The following is a 21,871-nucleotide window of genomic DNA, read 5'->3' as shown; positions in this document are numbered from 1 at the left end:
TTTTATCTGCGGTTTTACGGATGAATCCCCCCTTGTACCATGGATGCTGGCTGGGTGAGTGACTAGTCACACTCTCTCACCCTGGCCTACCTCACAGGGTGGTTGTGAGGAAAAAAACAGAGGCCAGTAATGTAAGCTGTTCTGGACCCAAATTTTTTTTTTGGGGGGGGGGGAGACGGGGTACAAATGAATTCAATGAACAAAATAATCATCAGCCTTTGGAACTCCAGGCCACAGGAGGCTTGGCGATTGCTTAGCTTTTGCGGCTTTAAAAGGGGATTTGACGGTTCTGTCTCTGATGACTACTGATGTGGCAAACCAGAACCTGAATGTGCAGGTTCCCCTTGAGCCTACTGGGACGGAGAAGGGCTTGACTGGGGCAGGGCGCTATGGGGCAAGGGAGCCAACATTACCTGCCCCCATCAGGAACTGTCCTCAGGCCATTGTTGTAGGCCTGCCGCTTTGCATTCTGGGCGTCAGGAGCACCACGGCCTCACTGAAATGCGTTGGTTTCCCTCCCGAAAAATCTCAACCGAATCTTCCTCCCCAGAATCCGTCTCCAAAACTCCCTAATTTGGATGCGTCTCTAGCGTCGACGGTCAGGAATATTTGCTAATATTTAGCAGCCTGTTTGGCGCACAGAGGCGGGCTCCACACGGGTTCTGTCATAGTGCCACATTCGCTCCACATGCGCATGGGCTACTCCAGAGGCCCCCCTGCCGGGTAGGCCACTGCTTCTGTCCCGGTCCCCCGGAGGCCTGGGGAACAGCGAGCCACCGGAAACTCATGAATATGACGTGGAAACATTTCAGCAAATGTCGCTTTGTGTGCGGGAGAAACGACCAACTTGTATTACCGCCCTGTAGAGAAAAACAGACGGTTCAGATGTGCTGGAATTAGATGGGCTTACTGGGCCCTGAGTCTCTCCGAAGCATTCCTGGGGCCGTGGAAAGATGATGGCGTTTCAGTGTCTTTAGCGAGAAGGAAACCTCCTTCCCACCCGGAATCTATATACACCGAGAGGGCGGAGTGGGCCGCCCCCTCCCCTCCACCGTCCACCTGTGGCTTCTTAGGCGTTTGGGACCCTTCCGGGTTCTCTCGGAGGCCCCGGGGACGCTACACCTTGCTGGTCTGCATGTGTCCGTTGGAGTCGACGCTCCGCTGGAGAAGCATCACCTCCTGCAGGCAGCTGCTCTTGTGCAGCCGGTGGTCCGTGGGGTCTCCGTCCTCCACGCCGTTCCCCTTGCGGAGGCACAAGGCCTTCTGGAAGCTCTGCCTGAAGTTGTCCGAGAGGAAGCCGTAGAGGAAGGGGTTGGCGCAGCTGTTGGCGTACGAGAGGATCACCACGCAGGAGAAGACCCCCACCAGGGCGGGCACCTCGGGCAGAATGAAGACCAGGTTGACGATGTTGACGGTGTAGAAGGGCAGCCAGCAGAAGACGAAGACCAGGACGATGACGACCACCATCCGCGTCACCTTCCGCTCGGACCGCCGCCGCCGGGTGGAGCCCACTCGGATCCCGGACGACTTGACCTTGACGACGATCAGCAAGTAGCAGAGGGAGATGACCAGCAGCGGGCCGAAGAACCCCAAGACGGACGTGTAGACGATGAAGACGGCGGACCAGACCTCCACTGGGTCGGGCCAGTTCATGTTGCAGGTGTGCAGCTCTTCCTGGACGTCGGCGAAGATGACGATGGGGAGGGCCACCAGGAAGGAGAGCGTCCACACGGCCACGCTGACCAGCTTGGCCACTCTCGGCCGGCGCCACTTGGTGGACTTGATGGGGTGGACCACGGCCACGTAGCGGTCCAGGCTCATGACCGTCAGGCAGAAGATGCTGGTGAACTGGTTGATGCCGTCGAAAGCCGTCACCAGGCTGCAGAGGAAGGAGCCGAAGGGCCAGTAGGAGATGGCGTTCTGCGTGGCCAGGAACGGCAAGCCCAGCATGAAGAGTACGTCGGCAACGGCCAGGTTCAAGATGTAGATGTTGGTGACCGTCTTCATCTTGGCGTAGCGCAGGACCACGTAGATGACCAGGGTGTTCCCGCTCAGCCCGACGGCGCAGACCAGGAGGTAGATGATGGGGATGAGGACAGACTGGATCTCGGGGGGGAGGGGGTAGCCCGGGTGGGTGCCGTTGCCTGGCTCTGCCCGCAAGGAGGCGTTGGCCTCCCCCAGAGAACTCGGCTCCGTGCCCAGCGGGGAGGGGAAATGCAGCGGATCCATGCCCCTCGACCCGGTCCCAGAAACGCCCGGGAAACTAAGGCCTCCTGCCCGCCAACATCTTCTTCCTGGGGAGACAGAGATTTTTTTTAAAAGCTTGTTATTGGAAGATGGTGTCCAGAATTCGTTTGAGAAGGAGAAGAAGAAGCAGGAGAAGGAGGAGGCATCTGTCTGCCCCCCCATGAAACCTTGGGCCACTGAATGCACAACCCCCCCCCGCCCCCCCAGGGAAGGATAAGGTCTCGCTTGGAAAAGTCTCTCTGCCGGGGGAGGAGTGTGTCAAGGAAGCGGCGGACGGGGTCCGGCTCTTCGGCTGCCTGCCGGTGCGGCCAAAGGAGACCTGCCTGTCGCCCCCCCCCCACCCTCGTCAACCCGGCCGAGGGAACCGGCCGCTTGTGCGGCACCCCAGGCGCTGCTCTCCAGCCCCCCTGCCTCCCCCCCCAGTTTGTGCTTACCTGGCCAGTTTCTCAGGGGCCGTCCCGATCCCTCTGTTGGAAGGGGGCTGGGGGGGGTCCTTGGCTCTCCCGGTGGCTCTCCCGCCCGTCCCCCCTGAGCAGGAGGGTGCGAGTGGGGCTGCTGCGGGCGGCTGCCTGTGCCGCGGGTCTCGGGCGCTGCGAGGCGGCTCCGGGGGTCTCCCCAGGCTGCGGCGGAGCGAGTCGGGGCTCGGCGAGGCGGTCTCAGCCCTAAATAGTTGCCCGCCGCGGTCCCGCCTCTGCCCGGCAGGAGGGGCTGGCACTTGGGGGGCCGGGAGCCCCGCGCCTCCCTCCCTCCCTCCCTCCCTCCCTCCCGGCGTCGGCGGTGATGCCTATTGATGATTAGCTGCTATTAGTAGTTAATAGTCACTCGAGCATCTGCGCACCGCCCAGAGAGAGCCGGTCCGCCGGGGGAGGCGCGGGTTCGAATCCCGGCTTGGCTGGGTGACCTTGGGCAAGCCGCACACGTTCTGCCCAGCCTACCTCGCAGGGCTGCGGTGAGGGGAAGGCAGGATTAGCGGCCAGGGGGGCTGGCCAGGGACGAGCCACCCGGAGAAGGATTCCGGTGCGGAGAGCCTCCACCTTCAGGGGCAGGGCAGGGCAGGGCGCGCGGGGGGGGGGGGGGGGGTGTCCACACAGGTCTCCTCTTCGGGGCCGGGCCGGGCCAAGCCAGTTGGTGGGGTGGGGTGGAGAGGGAAACAGAGGCGCCTTTCCCACCCGGGCTTTCTAAAAAGCGAGGCGGGATTCGAACCCAGCATTCGGGAGGCTTTCGGGGGCTTCCCTCCCTCCTCTGCTGCAGCTTTGGGAGACTCGGAGGTGGAGAGACGGAGCAGGCACCCCCCCTCCCTTACCTGTCCCGGTGTCCCGCCGCTCTTTGCAAGGAAGATGCGCGTCCTCGGATCCCGACGTTCGCCGCCTGCTCTCCCTTGCGCAAAACTTGCTGCCGCTCGGCAAACGGCCCGCCCTTGCAGTGTGTCTCCCCCCCCCCCCCGCAAAAAGCCCTCGATTGGCAGGTCGGAGTCCCCGCCCCTCCCTCCCTCCCTCCTATGACCCCCCTCCCAGAGACGGGGGGGGGGGGTTGAAGCTATTCTCCCTCCTGCTGCTGCGTCGCCCGCTCGGGTGGTGGAAGCGCCACGGTGGGAGGGGGGGGCGTCCCCTCCGCAAAGACGCGGGCGGCTGAAAGGTCTTGGAAAGGACACGTGGCGGGGCGGGAGGGGGTGGGGGAGGGTGGGACCTGTTTGTTCTCTGCCTGCCTGGGTTGGCGCCTGCCCGTCTTGCCTTCCATGGCGAGCAACCCAGAGCTGGGGGGGGGGGATCTCAGGGGTCATCTAGTCCACCCCCCTGCGTGAAGCAGGGAATGCACCATTAGCTCACCCCCCAGGGACTCCTTGGTCTGTGCCCAGGCAGAGCCCCTCCCTGGAGCCTGCAGAAAACCCCTTTTGAACCCCAAAGGGGCGACCGGCTTCACCCTGGAGGCGTAAGAAAGGGCCAGGAGAGCCCGGCCCTGGTTCATCCCTTCCTGCAAGGAGAGCCCCAAATTGCTTGCAGGGACATCACCTCCCCCCCCCCCGACCCAATTGGCCCTCCCTGGAGGGGTGGTGTCGCTAAGAAAGAGAGAGCACTCTGCCAAGGAGGGCCAATCAGTTCCAATTCCAAATAACCGGGGCTTCAAGCCGTTGGACTGATTCCCTTCCTTCCCTCCTCACCTTGATCCTTGCCTGGCCGAGAGGGAGTGACTTGGCCCTTGGCCCGAGGTCATCCAGGGAACTTGGGCAAGGATTTAACCCTTCGTCTGACGGAGCCCGCCTGGACTTTTGAAACCTCCTGCTTGGGAAATCTTGTCCAGGGCTCAAGCCCAATCTCCTGGCCTCTTTGAAAGTACCAGTCTGCCCCGTGAAACCGACTCTGTCTTCAGCCGCCCGAGAAAAGGGGGCTCCTGTGAAGCCAGGAAATACCTGAGCAGGACTCTACTCATTCGGGGTGGGAAGGAAAAAGGCATCTGGTTTGGAGGGCGGAGGGAGAAATCCGGCGCAGAGAGATAAATTTCCAGATTGGAAGTTGGTTGTGTCATTAGTGCTTGACTAAGAGCAAATTAGTGCCAGGGGATGACGGATGTTGGAGATGCTCCCTCCCCCCCATCCGCCCGGGGGGGGGGGGAGTTTGACGGATGGCACTCAGAACAATAATCGCTCTTTGCATGAGACAGAGTCAGGGCGGGGGGGGGGCATCTCCTGGAAAGTGGGGGGGGGGGGAGACACAGATTTCTTGCTCGCCTTCCAAACTGCAGGGGCTCAAACATAAGAAGCCTTGAAGATATCAGGGGGGCCTGTTAGAGAGCTGTCCGTTTTGCAAGAGTGGTGGTCCGTACGCTGGAGAACCGGTGGTCCTCCTCTGTGTTATATGGGCTGGGTGACCTTGGGCTATTCTTAGAGCTGTTCACACAGAGCCGTTCTCTTAGAGCTCTCTCGCCCCCCCCCCCCCCCGGCGTCTGTTGTGGGCAAAGGGGCTGTGAAAAGCAGGGCATAATAACCGTTTTCTTAATATTTATTATGGAATTGACCATAGGTGAGGGGGCATCGCCTCTCTGAATCTTATCCCGTAGGAGAGGGAAATTCTTTCTGGCTCGTGTGTGTGTCAGGGCTGAATGTGTGCCTAGATTTCTACAAGCAGGGAGGTGCTGTCCCTCCGGAAGTCCTCCTGACACAAACTGCATCAGGCCCAAGAAATTAGGATTCAGTCCAGCCGGTGGCTTGTGCTGCGTCTCAGTGCCGGCGTCTTCTCTTTGCAAATTTGGCTGTCCGGCAGTGCAGTGCCGAGCAGACCAGCCACGATTCCTTCAGACAGCGCTTCTGCCAGAGCTGAAGAGCACAGAGCATTTAACATCTGTCAGCAAGACTGACCTTTCGGGGAGGGGATATTTGGAGCCCCTCTGCTGCTAAGGGCAGGAGCGCGCTTATATCTCGAACAAAACTTGGTGGGTCTGAAAGGCATCCTCTGAACTGATGGGAAAAGGCCTTGCTGTTTTGCATCTCCACCGAGCCGTTCACCTTTTCCACGGCCGGCGTTGCTTCTCAATCCGGCCTGCAAAAATTGATTTGTTTTTTATGACCGCACGCCTCCACCTTGGCTTTGACTCCTCGTTGTGCCTTGAGGGTCTCTTCGAGGGCGGGACAGAAATGTAGAAGTGGAGGGTGGCCAAGTCTTCTGCAAGCCGTTTTGCCTCCCTTTCTTCCTTCTATGTCCACCCTGTCCCTCTCTCCTCTTCCTCCCCTCGAAAAGACACAAAACGGGGATTTATAGCTAGGCTTTGACTCACCTGCTCTGACTCGCCATTGGGTGACTCCCGACCCCTGCCCTGGATCCCGTCCTGTCCGTGCGGGTGCAGGCCGGAGCCAGAAGAGGCCGATCGAGGCAGAGACCCAGAGCAGCCCACTGGGGGAAAGTCGTGTTGATGTATTGCAGGGCTCTTATTCACAGACTCTCCAAGCCTTCGTGCTGGATGCGCAAAAGCTGCATTGATCGAATCAAGGATCTGGAGACCTGGAACCTCTTGAGAATTTCTTCCTGGGGCCTTGGAAGGACCCCCTATTTCCTCGAGGAGAGTCCCTCATTCCCTCCCTCCCTCCCTCCCTCGAGACCCTCACTCCCGACATGCCGCCGACTGTCTTTCCAATGACGTACATGTTTACAATCCCAAAGCAAAAGCAGAATATATTTCTTTTCCAGAGAGAGAAAACGAACCGCGGCATTTGGAGCCGCGAGTGCCTGGGAGTCGGCAGCGAGGTGAGTCTTGATGGTTGCTCTTTCTTTCCCCCTTCTCCGAGGATCAGGAATCCCGGGGGATCTCACAAGGGCAAGTCAGAAGCTGAGCGGTGAGTGCTGCCGGAGCATCCGGGTCAGGCCAGCGAGGGCCCTCTAGTCCAGCCTGCCGTCTCACAGTTGTGCAGGGAGGCCCGGGCCTTCCCCTGATGTTGCCTCCTGGCTCTGGGGTTCGGAGGCTTAGAGGAAGTTCCCCTCGGCCTAATGACAGACCCGTCCCCCAGGGATCTACCGAAACCCCTTTTCGGCCCCTGTGGCCATCCCTGCATCCCATGGCAGTGAATTCCACACTGAACCCACCACCTCCTCTCTAAGGTACTGTTTCCTCTTGTCCGTCCTGAACCTATGATGCTTACAAACAGCCTTGCGAAGCAGGCCGGTCAAATTACGGCCACGTTGCGGCGGGAGGGTGCTGAGACACCAGCCGCCAAACAAGCCCAGAGGCCAGATTCGACCGACTGGCTCACGGCTGCTGCTCGTAACCACTGCGCTATAGCAGGGGACACTGTAATCCTGCCGATTGACTGGGCTGACAATTTGATCGAACTGCACAGTCGGGGCTGGCTTCGGAAACCTCCCCAGGAAGCCAGAAATGCAAAATCTTCTCTGTTAGGGCAAGGAGGTGCGGCAGGACAGCAGGTTCTGGCCCTTCAAAATATACTTTAGCACAGGGGTGGTCAGGCTGCGGCCCTCCAGATGCCCATGGACTACAGTTCCCATGAGCCCCTGCCAGCAAACACATGCGCCCATGCTCTGTCCTTGAGGAGGCCGTCTTGCGTGGGTCCCATTTCATGTGCCTTTTGAGAGAGCTTGCCCTGGGTGCTCTCCGGGGTGCTGAATCCGAGGCCCGGCCTCAGACGGAGACAGGGAAGGGACAACTGAGGAAGGCCCCCCTAAGGAGCAGTTCATGGCCGCAGTGTCACCAGCCGGCTTGTCCTCTTCCAGTCACCGGCAGATATTTATCCGCTGGGGAGGGGGGGGGGAGCGATCTCCTGGCCTCTTCCTGGAATGACAAACTGCCCCGCAGTCCATACTGGGTAAGTTATTTTCCAATTTAACAAGAAGAAGGGAGTCTGTAGGTGGTGACATATTACCCAAATGTTCAACAGGAACTTGAACCAGGCCCAAGTCATTTGGGAAATGGATTCTGGGTGATTTATCGGCTCGGCTCCTCGGCCGGCTTGCGAGCGCCGGCCGTCCGTTGCGGGGGACGCCGGGGCCGAGGGAAACTTGTTTCCAACCCGCTTTTAAAAAAAACATGCCTCTCTTCTCCCTGCCAGCCCCGACAAAGAACCCCAAGATCACTGTGGACGAGACCCTGACCGACCTGCGAAGACACCATGATGTTGTTCTGCAACGATACGGATACCAACCTCCAGGTAGGGCCTGGGGACCCCCTAGAGTTGCAGCTCATCTCCTGGCTGACTAAAGCCACCCCCCCCCCCAAGTCCTTGCTGGGGCCACCCCTGCTTAGCTCCCGAAATCCTGTGGGGCTGGGCTTCTCCGGTTTCTCCAGGTTGGGAAACTCTACCCTGCGGTAAAGAGAGGGGGTCTCCTGGCTGCTGTTCACACGCTTGGCTAGACGTGCTCAATTCAACCCTGCTTGCGTCCCCCCCCCCAAATAAGAGCTGGGTTCGCTCCCAGCCCTCCCCCTTCCATGTGCCGCATGTGGCCTCGGCCAGGTGGCCAGCGCCAGGAAATGCACTCGGCGGCCCGCTGAGACGCTCCATCAAAATTTGCTTTTAATTTGATCGGGCTTCGCCCGGGCCGCACTTGATTTGCAGAAGCCAGCGTTGTAGGGGAGATTTAATCTCAGGCCCGCTTTGCTCCGCTCACGTCCGAGGCTGTGAGAGGCTGGCAAAGGACGGAGAAAAGGAGCCCTTCAGATGCGGCATCTGCAGCCAGATGATGCTGGGATGGCCACCGGCAAAGGGCGCTTTCAAGGGGGGCTCGATAGACGCATGGAGGAGAAGTCTATTGATGGCTCCTAGCCACGGGGACTGCGACGATCCTCCATGTTCAGGGGCAGTCAACCTCTGAATCCCAGTGCCAGGCAGCAATGTCACAGGAAGGCCTCAGGCCGCTGGGCGAGGGGAGGGCGTTCCGTGGGGCATCGCCCCATAGAGTCCATCTTCCAAAGTGGCCAATTCCACCTGGAGGCCAGGTTCTACACCGGGCTCTCTCCAGGTCTCCCCTGGAGGCTGGCAACCCCCATTAGCTCCCCTGGGAGATGGGCCACCCGTGCTGGGCACCATTCATTGGGGAGAGAGCAGAAAACAAGCTGTGGGGTTGTGGGTGGGTGCACCACTGAGCCCTCCTTGTGGCCCAACAGTGAAACAGAGGTGCTGGGGAGCAGTGGGGTGAGAGCTTTCCGGCCGGCTGGCCCCACATCCCACCCTCCTGGGCTGGGAGAAACGGCTCCCTTTAGAACGAGCCGCAAAGCGAGAGGGATACCTTCGAGGAAGAGCTGCCCTTTCGTGGCTCTTGTCCGTCGATTTCTTTTTGAGTCGAAAGGGTGCGTTTGGTAAAAATACAGCCAGAGATAAATGGCTTGTTAGGATGGCCAGAGAGTGACCCGGTCTCTCCAGGGGCCGGCGGTCGTGCCTGGTGTCAAGGCAACGAGGACACTCACAAACAGACCCCCAGGCCCAGATTTAGGGATTTTGAGGGAGGAGGAGTCAGATGAACAGATGAACAGAACTCAGTGAATGCCGAACTGAACAGTTTGTGGAGACTTCCTCCTCTCCTCTTCCTATGCAAAGTCTGTTTCTCTTCTCAATGAAACTATTTTCTTCTGATGAGCGGCATGGTGCTCGGTTCCTCTTTGCCCATTTAAACCCCGCCCTCGCTTCGGGACCGAGGAAGTTGCTTTTGACTTTCCCCCAGGAGCTGTCTTTGTGTGTTGGTTTTGTGTGCGACATATTTCATTGGGACACACCCTTGCTGTTAATCAGGGGCTGCGTTCTGTCTGTCAGGGTCCTGGAGGTCGAGGTGTTCTCGATGGCGTGCCACACAGAATAATAATAATAAAAATATGGCTGGAGAGTGCCCAGCCCCAGCATCCATGCCCGTTCACTCTAATTTCGTGGTTTCCTTGACGGTTGGAATATCCTGCCAATTTCTGTCCGCCTGCCTCGTCTCCTTGTGGGTTGTTTCTTGTCAGCGGGGCACACAGAAAGCGGAGCTGGGCCTCTCCCTTTTATTTTATTGGGTTAAATGCAAAATGATTATCACAATTTGCTTTGGAAACACAGAAACATCATGCAGCATCCCCGGTCCCTCGTGTTTTCCAGCCAAGGGGGAAATGCTGCTCAAGTAAATGACAAAGAAGACCCAACTCCAAGGATAACGAGTTAAAGAAATTTTACCTACCAAAATAGGAGCACTTCTTAGGATGCTGTCATGCAGTCAAGATTATTCTGGCTGTGTCTTTTATGGCTGTGTTCTGGCTGTGTCTTTTATGGTTGTTTGCAAAGGGAAGCCCCTTCCCACCCATTCCCCCCTCCCCAATCCAGTGGGGTGAAATTCCCCTGGATGTAGCTCTCACCCACGGGACCCCGACCAAGGGGAAAACCCCATCGAGTCATCACCAACTTCTAGGGATCCCACAAGGATCCCATGGCAAGAGATTTTCAGAGGTGGTTTGCTGTTGCCGGACTTGGGCACCCCTGCTTAGCTGAGCAGTCCTTGCACTTTGCCTGCTCTGCCTCCCATCTTTGTGCCCCTGACTGATCCCCCTTGCTGAGCCTTTGCAGTGCATTGGACCCTGCTCTGGTTGCCAGGGACAACTTGGAGCAATCTTTTTTCTCTGCAATTTTGGAATTATCGTGAGCAGCTCTCCATGAGAAAGGAAAAAGACCCTCCATGGCCAGCGGCTTGAGGAGACGTCATCGGACAACTTGGCCCCCGCTCCACGCTTGAGGCGAGGCAGGGTGGTTTAGTATTGTTATGGGAGACAAATGGGAGACCAAAAAGAGCAAGAAATGGGAGACAAGAAAAAAATTAAATTTCCAAAAAAAAGGACAACAGGTTAAAATACACACAAAAAGAGACAGAGGTAACATTTCCAAGTTTCTCAGCGACAAAAACATGCGCGATTTCCAATTAAGCCAAAGTTATTAGATTATAACAAGATGACTTATTTAAAAATTATTGCAAAGTTCTTCACAAAGCCTTCCTTTTTTTCATCTCTAGAAAACTATTCTCAAATCCTTTAGTCCTCAAAACCACAAATTGTCAAAGCGTTTCATACAAAAAGCCCACAAGGGGTTCCCAGTTAGCAAGGACTGACGTTATGCTGTCTACGCTCGGCCCTTGGGAGAGCCGGGTTCAGATCCCGGCACTCCCAAGGAAGGAGGCCTGCTGGGTTACTTGGGCTGTTCTGAAATGGGCCCCTCCTTGAAGCCAGAGGGTGGGGATGAGACCTCCTCGGCGGTGAAGGTAGATCTGGCTACCTCTCTGAACGGAAAGCTGAAAAACTTTTCTGTTAAGCTGAGGAAGCGTCTACTAGCGTCTCACTGAGGCCATCTGCTGGTCTCACATCCCACAATAATCTCCTCCTCCGAATTTCTCCCTGCCTTTAGAGTTTGGGGAATAATCCATTAGAAGGAGAAAGGGGACAGAGGGATTTTGTTCCCTTCTTCCTCTGCTGCTCCTAAAACCTGGGTGCCTCCCATGAGGCGGATGAGTGGTCGTTTCAGAAGAAGAAGAGTTGGTTCTTATATGCCGCTTTTCTCTCCCTTAAGGAGGCTCAAAGTGGCTTCCAATCGCCTTCCCTTTCCTCTCCCCACAACAGACACCCTGTGAGGGAGGGGAGGCTGAGAGAGCCCTGAGATTACTGAAGAAGAAGAAGAGTTGGTTCTTAGATGCCGCTGTTCCTTCGAGGACCCTTCCCTGTTTCGCTTCTGAGATCTGATGTGATCAGGCTGTTCCGTGGTGCCTGCCCTTCCGGTGACAGGTGCTAACAGTGTCCAATCCATGCTAAACTGTACCGGATCCCATTATGGAATTTAATTTCCAATTTCTCTCTAGGTCAACCAGGCTTCCGGGGACCAGGGAATGGCAGCTCTTGTTTTCCACAACAAAAGTACCATTCTTCTGACCGTCTTTGGGGACCCAAAAGGGCCACGTCTCTTCCACCGCCCCCTGGGGTCCGTATCTGACGCCCCCAACCCCGGCAGTAACGCTGGATTTTGGTGTGGAGTCCAGAAGCCAGCAAGATCTCTCCAGGCCTGCTAACGTAATGCCACAAGAGGGCGCTGTTGGAATGATATTTAAAAAATCCAAGCCCTCCAGGAGTAAAATCTAGGAACTGTTCCTCCACTCTCCAAACTGTAATTTTCCAAAGAGTTTTTGGGTTGGTGCAGAGCCCGTTGCAGGATCTCAGCGGTGGCTAGGAATTTAGCACCCTCGGAGCTGATAAAACGTTAAAAGCAGGAGCGCCATGAAGGGATCCCATTTTAACTTTATCACTCAAATGCTATCTTTTTGGAACGGTGGGTAAAAATGCACCCCCCGGCCATTGTGATTGTGAGATCCTTCCCCATTTCTGACTGCTGCCCGAGCTTCCCTGACTGCTGCTGTCGCTCCCAACATGAACTTCTCTTTCTCCTGAGAATCATAGACTTTGAAGGGGCCTCCGGGGTCATCTAGTCCAACCCCCCCCCCCGAATAATGCAGGAAACTCGCAGCCACCTCCCCATCCGCGCTCCTCCTGGGATGAGAAGTGTGGACGAGCCCAGCCAATCGGGGATCATGCAGAATGGCTGAACCGCAAAGCCAGGGCAATTTGGGGCTACTGGTGGCCAGCGAAGGAGAGATTCGGGGCAAGAGGGCTGTCTCGGCCGACGGATGGGCTTTCTTCCAAGCGCTGCTGGGAAAGCATGAAGCTTATTCTGAACTGCAGAGGGCAGCTTTGGCTCAGCCAGAAATACTTCCTCCAGGGAACCCGCAAGTCTTGACTTCAGCACGTGCAGGTGGAAGCCCGGCCTCTGTCCGTCATCTCCCATACCTCAAATTCGAGGGCTTCCCAGGTTGGAGGGTTGGATTACCCAGCCTCCGGGTTAGGAAACTCCTCAGGATTTGGGGGCGGAGGATGGGGAAAACAGGGACCTCAGTGGGGGACAATGCCCTCCAGTCCCCCCTCCAGAGCATTGCCTCCGACGACGCCTGCCATGTGCCTGCATCACTGGTGGTTAATGCAGGGGTGTTGTGCTTCCGGCCCTCTCCCAGTGAGCTGCCTCCATCCCCTGGCAAAGTCCGGCGGACCTGTTTAATCCTACAATTTTCGTGCATGGTGACGACCATCCTGGACCACACGGCTTGGTCTCCCCTATGACAAGACTGGCCGTCTGAGGCCGGGGACTCCCTCACGATCCCTGGCCCGTGTGCCTCTGGGACTGCTCATGCCTGCTTCAGATGTTTAGCCGCGAGCCCCGCTTCCAAGGAGAAAGAGGGCTCTTTGGTTGTTTCCCTCTGCAGCTGGAAAGGACTGGAGGGCCGTGAGTCATGCACGGCTGCAATCGCCAGTTCGGAGAGTGTTTGTTTGAAGCGCCCGCAAACGCTTGGAGTTAAACCTCTCATGAGGTCATCCCAAGCCGTCAAGAACTAGGGATATCTGGTTCGGACGGAGCACCGATGCCTCCCTGAGGATTTGGGGCGGGGGAGGCAGGAACTGTCAGATGTTAACTCAGCCGGGAACGATGTTTGATGTTTTATCTTTCATCCGAGGGGCGGGAGAAGTTTCCAGAAAGTCCCGGGATCTCGGGATGGAGGAATCCAGGTCTCTCAGGGTTTCGGCAAGCGAGGAGCCCGCCACCCCGGCCCAATCTCTTGCAAAAACCCTCCTCAAAATGGCGCCCGGTCCGCCAACTGTTTCTCCTCAGCAACACAGCGTGGGCCTGGCTTCCTCGCCTCCGGGATCGCTCTGGCAGGGCCTCATCTCCATGGCGCTCTCCCACGAGGGAAACATTCCCAGATCAAGCCGGCCGAGCGATTCTCATCCGTTCCCACGTCAGATGGTTTGACGCCCCCGGGAAGGCACCCGAAAGCCGTGCCTGGCCCAGCCTGGCCCCCTCCCGCCCCCACGGAGAGCGCCTTGGCTGACTTCCGTGGAGTAGGAAGGAAACCATCTGAAGCAAACGCGTTTTATCGCTGTGCCTTGGAGAAACCGCCCCGTTCCTTGCTCTGACACGTCGTCTTTCTCGGGATCCCTAAAAGAGAGGGGAAAAAACCCCCAAAACTTTCCCGAGCTCTCTGCTTGAGCCACTTTTGCGTGTGGGTTTGTTTAAAAGATTTATACCTTCTGCTGATCCAAAAGGAAAGGAGGGACCTTATCATCGTAAAAACGAGGCGGCCGCCATTAAAATCGGGCAAAGCAGTAAAATTGACAGTAAACCCCTTCCCTCAGTCAGTAAACTAAATTTAAAAATGGCTCATTGTTTCTGTCAGGGTGAGGTGCAATTATGGAGAATTAAGCTCCCCAGCCGTAGTAATCCAGTTTTTTTCTGGAACAACAAGAATTGGGTTTTATACCCTGCTTTTCACTCCCCAAAAGAGCCTCAAAGGGGCTTACAATTGCCTTCTCTTCCTCTCCCCACAACAGACGCCCTGTGAGGTAGGCGGGCCTGAGAGAGCTCTGACAGAATGGCTCTGCAAGAACAGCTCTAACAGGACTGTGACTAGCCCAAAGTCACCCAGCTGGCTGCCTGTGATTTTTCTTTCTTCATTTCCCCCATCACTCCCCCCTCCCACTTGATGGATACGCTTTTTGGTTGTTTCTTTTCCGGTCGGTGCCTTCTCTGGAACTGAGGTCACTTGTCACAAGGAGGTCTCTCCCCCTTGCTCCCCTCCGTCCCTCTCCCTCCCCCCCCCAGCTGTTCCTCTTGGATGGAAGACGGATCCGTTTGGTGAACAGCTGCAAGGAAAGTGAAAGTTGACTTTCTGTTTCTGCAGTTGTCCTGGGACAGACGCCAGCAATGTTGCAGTGCTGGTATGGGGCAGGGGGGGAGGAGAGGGGCGGGGCGAGAAAGGGGACCTTCCACCACATTCCCCCGTCACGTTTGTACAGTTGTTAACACCGATTTCATGCCCGCATTGCATGATTATAACAAACCGGAACCGGTTGTGAAAATGACCACACCACACAAGGAAAGAGGCATCTTTGCCCATCTTTGGGAACCCAAACTGGTGTGAATTCAAAATCTGGGCCTTCCCTCCGGGCCTGGCTGAACCCCCCGATAACAGCTCCAGAAGAGGCAAGGGGAGAAAACTGGTGTCCCAGTCTTTCTTTCAAAATAATCATCATCATAATAATTTCGCCACAAAACCAGACCCAAAACCCTGTGCTAGCCTTGGCCTTCGCTGGCATTTCACCGCTAAAGTGTTTTCAAGCCGTCGCCCTTTATTAAGGGCCTCTCTGGGCCCTATTTTAATATTAAACGAAAGAGAAGATTTTATTAAGTTCCCAGAATGAAGTAACCATCTGTTCCACTTCTTACACCGCCCGACCGTAGGCCAGCGGCTCGTCCCGCTTGGCTGAACCAAGCCACAGAAAAGCGCAAGGTCAGGACGCCCTTTCGTTTCCCACACCTCCCAGCATCCCCGCCAAGAGAGAGGTTTTAGGAACGAGAATCTCGTGTTGGCCCCAAGCTAGGGTTGCCAGCCTCCAGGCGAGGTCTGGAGTTCTCCCCAGAATTGCAAGTTGATTGCCAGACTAGAGAAAGGCTCCAGGCTACACCCCTGAATCTCCCAACAGGAGTTGGCATGCCGAGCCTAGATGTGGGTCTCCACTGAGCCATGGGTAATTTGAGCAAAGAACTGAATTCCAGTGGAGCTGCCATCTTCCAGGTGGCAATTGCAGATCTCCATGAACCAGCTTCCAATGACGCCTTCCTCCTTGCCTCTCTCCGCTGGGTTTCCTGTGTCTCCTTGTCCACTCTCAACCCCTTTGAGGGCCCAAACGCGGCTTTCCACGTCTGTCTCCCCCCCTGCCCCCGGCTGATCAACATGGCCGCCCCTTCTTCTACCCCTCCTCCCAACAAATAAAAAGCAATTTTTAAGCCAATGATTTATTTTGCTCTCTGCGCGTTCCCAGGGTCGCTGAGCGCCTGACGATTTTATTTTGATCGCCTACGTCTGTCCAAGACGGCCGTCTGCTTTTCCACTTTAGGCCTCCCGTGCCCTTCGTTTCGGGAGAGGATGGGCTCGTCTGTGTTTATTTTATCTCTTTCCACTCCCAGGGAAGAGCTTAATAACTTAGCAGCCCATTTCAGAAACACTCAAGGCGGAGCGATTGGGGTCTTGGGGGAAGGAGAAGCAGCCCGCCTTTCCCCCTGGCTCTCTTCCCCCGTCCGGCTCTGTCTCCGCATCTCACCTTCGTTGGTTTTCCTATTAAGTCTTTCCTTCGGCCCTAAGATGGGTTTAACATTCTTCAGTCTCTCCCCCGGTTAGCCCGGCTGTTGGTATGTGGCCTTCCTTGTGCCGTAAGCTGGTTGGGCTCCGATTGGTTTCCAGAGGGCTTTATATCCCTCCCCCGCTCACCCAAACAATCCGATAAAAGGGATCAGGTGACGGCGGGGCTCCCAAAAGACGGTTCTTAAGAAACCGGGGCTGGAAGCGAGAGGGCGACGTGGAATTTCCGCAGATATTTGCCGTTTGCCTTGGGACGGATTTCTAGACCCACACTGGGACGGAAGGGGGGAAAAACAACACATCGGAAGTTCGACCCCAGGGCCAGGTTGTGCTATCGGAAACACCTCCCTCCAAAAAGAGGGGCCTTCCGCCGGGTGACGGCCGATTGGGCCAGGGAGTTAAACTTCAGGGTTATCAAGCTGAGATCCACCTGCTATCTTGGGGATCTTCGGTGATCCCTGATTGGTTGGGATGATCCACGTGGCACGTTCCAAGCAGAGGGAGGGGACGGGAGGACACCACAGACACGACGAAACAATTGGGAATGGGCTGCCGGCCTAATTATTTATTATTTCGGGAACAGAGCTGGCTTCTCCGTGAACGGACTCCGTGTCAGAGTTGAAAAGGGCCAGATTTCCTAATGTTTATACAACGTATAAACTTGTTTGGGAACTCCCAAAGACGCTTTTTGGAAGTGTGGCTTTCGGAAAGATTAATCTTCCCGAGCTTCAGAACTGGAATCCACCCGGGAACAGGCTGCCGGAGTCCCGTCAGGCGACTTCCGCTGTGCTGTTTCCCCCCGGAGAGCTGAACCAATCTGGATTTAAACTGACGTGCACAAAGAGACACATGCCCAACTCGCCCGAGTGGGAATCCAAGTCCTTTTGACTCGGCTGTTGTGAAAACCAGCCGCTTTTGCTGAAATGGATTTGAGAAGGCTCCTTCCCTCCGGTGAACAACTGCCATCCGGTCCGCCCTGGTTTTGCAGACACTGTGGAAACATAAGCTAATAATCCTTCAGACAGCCCAGAGAGGTAGCAAAGGATTTTTCTCTTATTACTGAGTCGTGGAGCTGCCGATGGAGGAAGCCGGGGAAGGAAATCTAAGACACAGCTTGGCCACGGCCACACAAGATGCTCATGGAGGAGGTCTTACTAATCTGGAGGATCTCTGGACTGTCTCTGACTCCCATGGCCTACGCTAGAGCAGGGCAGACTGAACTGAAGGCAACTAACTAATTTGTAACGTCGCCTGACAGGGAGATGACCAACAGGCAAAGCAAAAGACATTGGATTCTGATCATGAGGAGGCAAGAGGGAGCCCTGATTAATGCCTCCAGAAGAATAACAGTTAAGCAGTTAGACAGGCCTCTCTCTCTCCTCTCTTCTTTACAAAGTTCTCAATCAGGCTGCTTAATCTTTAAGCAACTGGTGCTTTGCTCCTCCTTTGTATATTTAAACTCTGCCAACAGGGTTATGGGCCCAGAAGATATCAAGTCCCCTTTCCAGCCAGCCTGATATCAGTGGGACAGGCTGAGATTTGGCCAAGTTTTCACTTCTGCGATGCTACTACAAAATCCTGAGGGGAAGTTTTCCACACCGAATCTACCGCAATTGGGTCTCATGAAAGATTATGGATGTGATCCTGTTTCTCATCCCAGTTGGTGCAGTACAAGAAGTCTCCATTTTGTTTCACTCCCCCCCCCCCATGCAATTCGAAGCTGGGAGTCTGTCTTTGTCGCACTTTGCGCCGTCTGGCATCGTAAGCCGTGCTTCCATTCTGTTCTTCTGCTGAGTTGTGCCTCCCACCAGGCGCTACTGACTCCCTTTGGGCTCCTTGAAAGACGCTGATAGGAATTGGCACAACCAGCAACTGGTGAAACCAGCGCGGCATTCTCCGCAGGGGAGAGCCACGGAGCGATGTGCCACGCAAGCAGACGGGAGGTCGAGGAGACGTGCTTTTGTCTCCCGGTCATTCCCAAAGTTGAGGGATTTTTTAAAAATCCACCCATTGGCTACGACGCCACTTAATAGCTCTTCTCAGGACGGGCCTGCCTACGTCTGGCCTGCTCGGCGTGCTCAGGCCGGCCGAGGAGCCCCGGTGTGTGCAGTTCATCATCCGCGTTCCCCACAGCTGAATCACGGTCCTCCAGCAAAACAGCCTTGCGAGTCATTAAAATAATGTTGTGTTTGAGAAACTCCATGGCCTTCCTCATTTCAGCACCTCGGCTCATAAAAATTAACCTGGGGGAGGCTCTTGTCTGGCTGGCGAAGGGAGGGAGGGGGAAGGCCCCCTCTGGGAGGGAGGGTTTCTTTGCCCCCCCCCCCACACACACACCCCATTTTCCTTGCATCCAAGGTACATTTCTGGCCTCCTCTGGCTTTCCCGAGGCTTGTTTGGCTTCCCGGCCGCCTGGGCCCGAGAGGTGCTTTCCTTTTCAGCACAGCGACGTGGGGGAAATTTACTTTCCATGCCTCATTAGGTTTGTCTCCAGTGCCAGAGAGGCAGACGGGCCGTGTTGCCAGACCGTGGAACGCAGCGATTGGTTCCTGAAGCAATCTGGGCAGGTTTTGCAAGGGGGCGGAAGGCCCGGGGTCAGTTCCGTGGAGGTAAGTCCCTTTGGTCAACGGGCCTTCCTCCCACGTGCCTGCAGGGGTTGCCACGACAGGGATCCCCAAGGTGGTGTGAGGGGTTAGGTTGTATTTTGACATTCAAGCTGTTATTATTGTCCCCCCCCCAAAGGAGGAACAGCCCCCCCCCCATGTGCACATGCAGCAGAGGGAGGCATCCTTGGCTGTTGTGTGGCCACAATTTCCTTGCTCTGTGTAACTTTTTTCCTCCCAGCCAAACGCAAGTTTTTGTTATGAGGGTTGCCAGCTCTGGGTAGGAATTCCCTGGAGAATTTGGGGGCTGGAGATCTGCAGAGGGGAAGGCCTGCAGCCGGGGATGCTGTTTTTAACATCTCTAGCTGCGTTTGAAGGCTTTCGGTTTTAAAAACCCTGTTTTATGTTTCACAGACTCGGTTGGAGTCCTTGCTTTTATGAACTTTCTTTAGCAAAAAAAAGAATTGGTTTTCAGCCACCCCCGTTTTCTGGCTGCGGGGGCAGGGACAAGTCTTTGAAATAAAGAAACAAGAAGTAAGCCCTTTTGCCTAGCCCTGGGCTGTAATTGGAAAGTGTGGATGGATGGGAGCAGACCTCCCCCTGGGCCTGGCTCGTATCTTCCGGAATGGCATTTACACCAGGCACAATGCACGATAAACCGGGAGAGAGTTGACCAGGGTTCAGTGGGGCTGGGGGAGGCAATTAGAGAGGCAGTGGGTCCCCCATCCCTGCTCTTAATGAGCCCGGGCATGAACAGCTGTGCCGTTTCCTTACGATAACGCAGATTAGAACCCGTCTCCTCACACATTTCAGAGAGGATTGTCAGGTTCCTTCTGGCCACTGGTGCGTGTGTGTGTGGGGGAGGGAGTGGGGTCTTTCCAGATGCACCCCACCCAGCCCAGCTCCCCCCAAAGCCCTCCCCAACCAGAAGGCCGTGATGGTCTGATGTCATCTGGAAATGACGTCAGCATGTCGGGGTTGCCTGTCTGGTATGGGGGCAAAATTCTATGGTGAGAAGTTAGTTCTACCATAGAGTTTTGCCCAAGAGCCAGAGAGTCGCCCCTGAGTGTCCCTGATGTCCCATCCAGCTAAGAGGAATACAGAAATAGTTATCCCAAAATGCTTCGGGTTAGCTTCAGTTTGGGATGAGGAATAGTCCCGAATTATTATCCCCAAATGTTTCCTATCCCAGTTTGGAGCAAGGGGGCCAGTGGCTGAGATTACCCCCCTCCCCACCCCAGCGGCTGAGGCCCTCAGGGCCCCGAGGCGACCACCGGTATCCCTACCCCCTAATCCATCTGAGATCAAGTGACTTAATTTCTAATTTCCTCACACATGTGGCCGGAGAACAGCTGTGGAACCTGAGCGGAGTCTGCAGAGGAAGTCCCGAGATTTACATGGGCCCCGATGGATTACGAAAATCTGGAAACCGGACAGATAACACTCAAGGAACAGACTGGAAACATGTTGAGGGGGATGGAAGAGGAGGGGGGACCCTCACGCACACCGTCGATTAAACCCGGCCGGTCCCTCTCGGACATAGAAGGCATTTCCCAGAACTTTGAACGGCTGCGTTTGAAGGTGGGTTAGTAGCCGCTACTACAAAGGTGTAACCCCGACACACACACAGAAACACAGAGAGGGGAGGAGAGACGGGGGGGGGGGGAGAGTGAGGATAGTTTTAAACAGGATTTGGGAAAGCTGGAATAACACAGGGCTCGAGAGCCGCCCTAGCCCCCCTTTCGGAGTCTTTATTTCATGGCTCCAGGAGAAGAGGAACGTTTCCTCGGAGGAGCTGCTCATAAATTCCCAAAAGGGCAATTGGCAAAAGACACACACATGCCCCAGAACTTTTTAACCACCCCTTGCTCCAGTGTTGGAGGCAGGGTCGCCAACTTCCAGATATTAGAGATCAGTTCTCCCCTGGAGAAAATGGAGGCTTCGGGGGGTGGAGCTTAAACTCTTGTCCCCGTAACAGATGAGCAAAGGGTTTGCTTTCGACTTGAAGGGGCCTCCTCCGTTCCTCCGCCCAGGGGGGGGTGGGAAGGGCGAAACCACACCACCAGGAGCGAATGAGAAAGGCTTTCCCAGGCCACAAATCCTGAAGTCACCAGACAAATTTATGAAGTGGTAGTTAAGCTAATGCCCTTGGAGTCCAAAATCTACCATAGAGTGAACTTAATGCAGAAATGAACTGTGTTTTAAGGAGGCAATTCTGGCCTGTTGGCATTCTAGCATTTCCCAAATTGTACTTTGATCATTTGTGTGCTCGTTTTTTGTGGCTTGAAGACATTTGGGGTTTCCCTGGGACCCTCGGGGAAGCTTCATCAGCTGCTAAACTTGCTGAAGGGAGGGCTGCAGACCCGAGGAAGGGAATGAGACGGAGAAGGGGAAACGGACTCAGATCCGAATCGTTTTCAAAAGTCACCTGCATCTCACCTCAGACCACGATCAGCAAGGAGACGCCGATCCTGGCTGTAGCTCGCCTGTCGCCAAACTAGTCTTCTGAAATGCTGAATTTCGGAGGTCCTTCGTCATGCTTTCAGAGCTGTCTCATTGTCTTTGCACCAAAAGAACTGTGGGAGGGAAATTTCGTTTTGGCTGGCTTTTGGAACAGACCCCAAAGTGGACTTGGGCCTTCATTGATTGCTCAAGAGGAGTTGCCGGGGCGGGGGGGGGGGGGGGGGAGGAAACAGTCCAAAAATGAAAGCCACCTTTTCTCGTGCAGGGTATCCAAACGGGGAACCTTCTCAACGAACCTTACAAAATTCAGTGATCGAAAAGTCCGACCAAGGGAAACCAGCACGAATCCACCTTGCTCCCATCTGTAGCAGCTTCCTGTGCTCTTGGTGCCCTGCCAAAATCTCTTGCTGTGCTCGACTCCCCCCCCCCCCGCCCCGGCCTAAGAGTGTGGCTGAGCCCACAGGTGTAGGGGTGTGTATGGGAAAAGGTAGCTAACATGAGCTCCGGCTCTCCCCGTCCGGCGGTTAGGTAAGGACAAGCCGAGGGGGGCCTCTCCAGTTTCTGCCCTGCCGCCAACGTAAGCCCTGCAAGAGAACTGACATCACGGGGCGAAGGTTAATCTATTTCACAACGGCTTACAAAAATCTTTTCACAGATTGTTCTGTTTTATTTTATCCCAACGAAAAAGGGGCGGGGGGAGAGGGGCGGAGGGGTGGGGAGGATCAGCCCTGGAGAGGCGTTGAAAATTTTGCGTTTGTGCGTTTTTTTTAATGAACGCGCCGAAGCAGCTCCGTTTAATGAGTATATGTTTGTGTGTGTTTGTGTGTTTTAAAGGCCTGCGAGGGGGGATGCATCCCATCCGCAAGAAGAGGGCTC

At 55.6% G+C, this 21,871-nt stretch overlaps 1 protein-coding gene across 2 annotated transcripts; it reads right to left on the bottom strand.

The window, feature by feature from the left end:
* Positions 1-165: 165 nt before the first annotated feature.
* SSTR5 (somatostatin receptor 5) lies at positions 166-21,099 on the bottom strand. 2 transcript variants are annotated; one of them, XM_077316969.1, is made up of 2 exons: positions 20,972-21,099; positions 166-2,294 (listed from the first exon to the last, which is right to left on the bottom strand). In XM_077316969.1, the coding sequence occupies exon 2, from the start codon at positions 2,227-2,229 to the stop codon at positions 1,117-1,119; it is 1,113 nt and encodes a 370-aa protein (XP_077173084.1). In that variant the 5' UTR covers positions 2,230-2,294; positions 20,972-21,099; the 3' UTR covers positions 166-1,116. The 2 variants fall into 2 exon arrangements, with proteins under 2 accessions (XP_077173084.1, XP_077173085.1); XM_077316970.1 differs by lacking the exon at positions 20,972-21,099 and adding an exon at positions 2,682-2,962.
* Positions 21,100-21,871: the final 772 nt, after the last annotated feature.

This window comes from Paroedura picta, chromosome 17 (assembly GCF_049243985.1).
Source record: "Paroedura picta isolate Pp20150507F chromosome 17, Ppicta_v3.0, whole genome shotgun sequence".
NCBI lineage: Eukaryota > Metazoa > Chordata > Lepidosauria > Squamata > Gekkonidae > Paroedura > Paroedura picta.
Note: the sequence above shows the minus strand (reverse complement) of the source record. Positions and strands in the feature narration are given on the sequence as shown.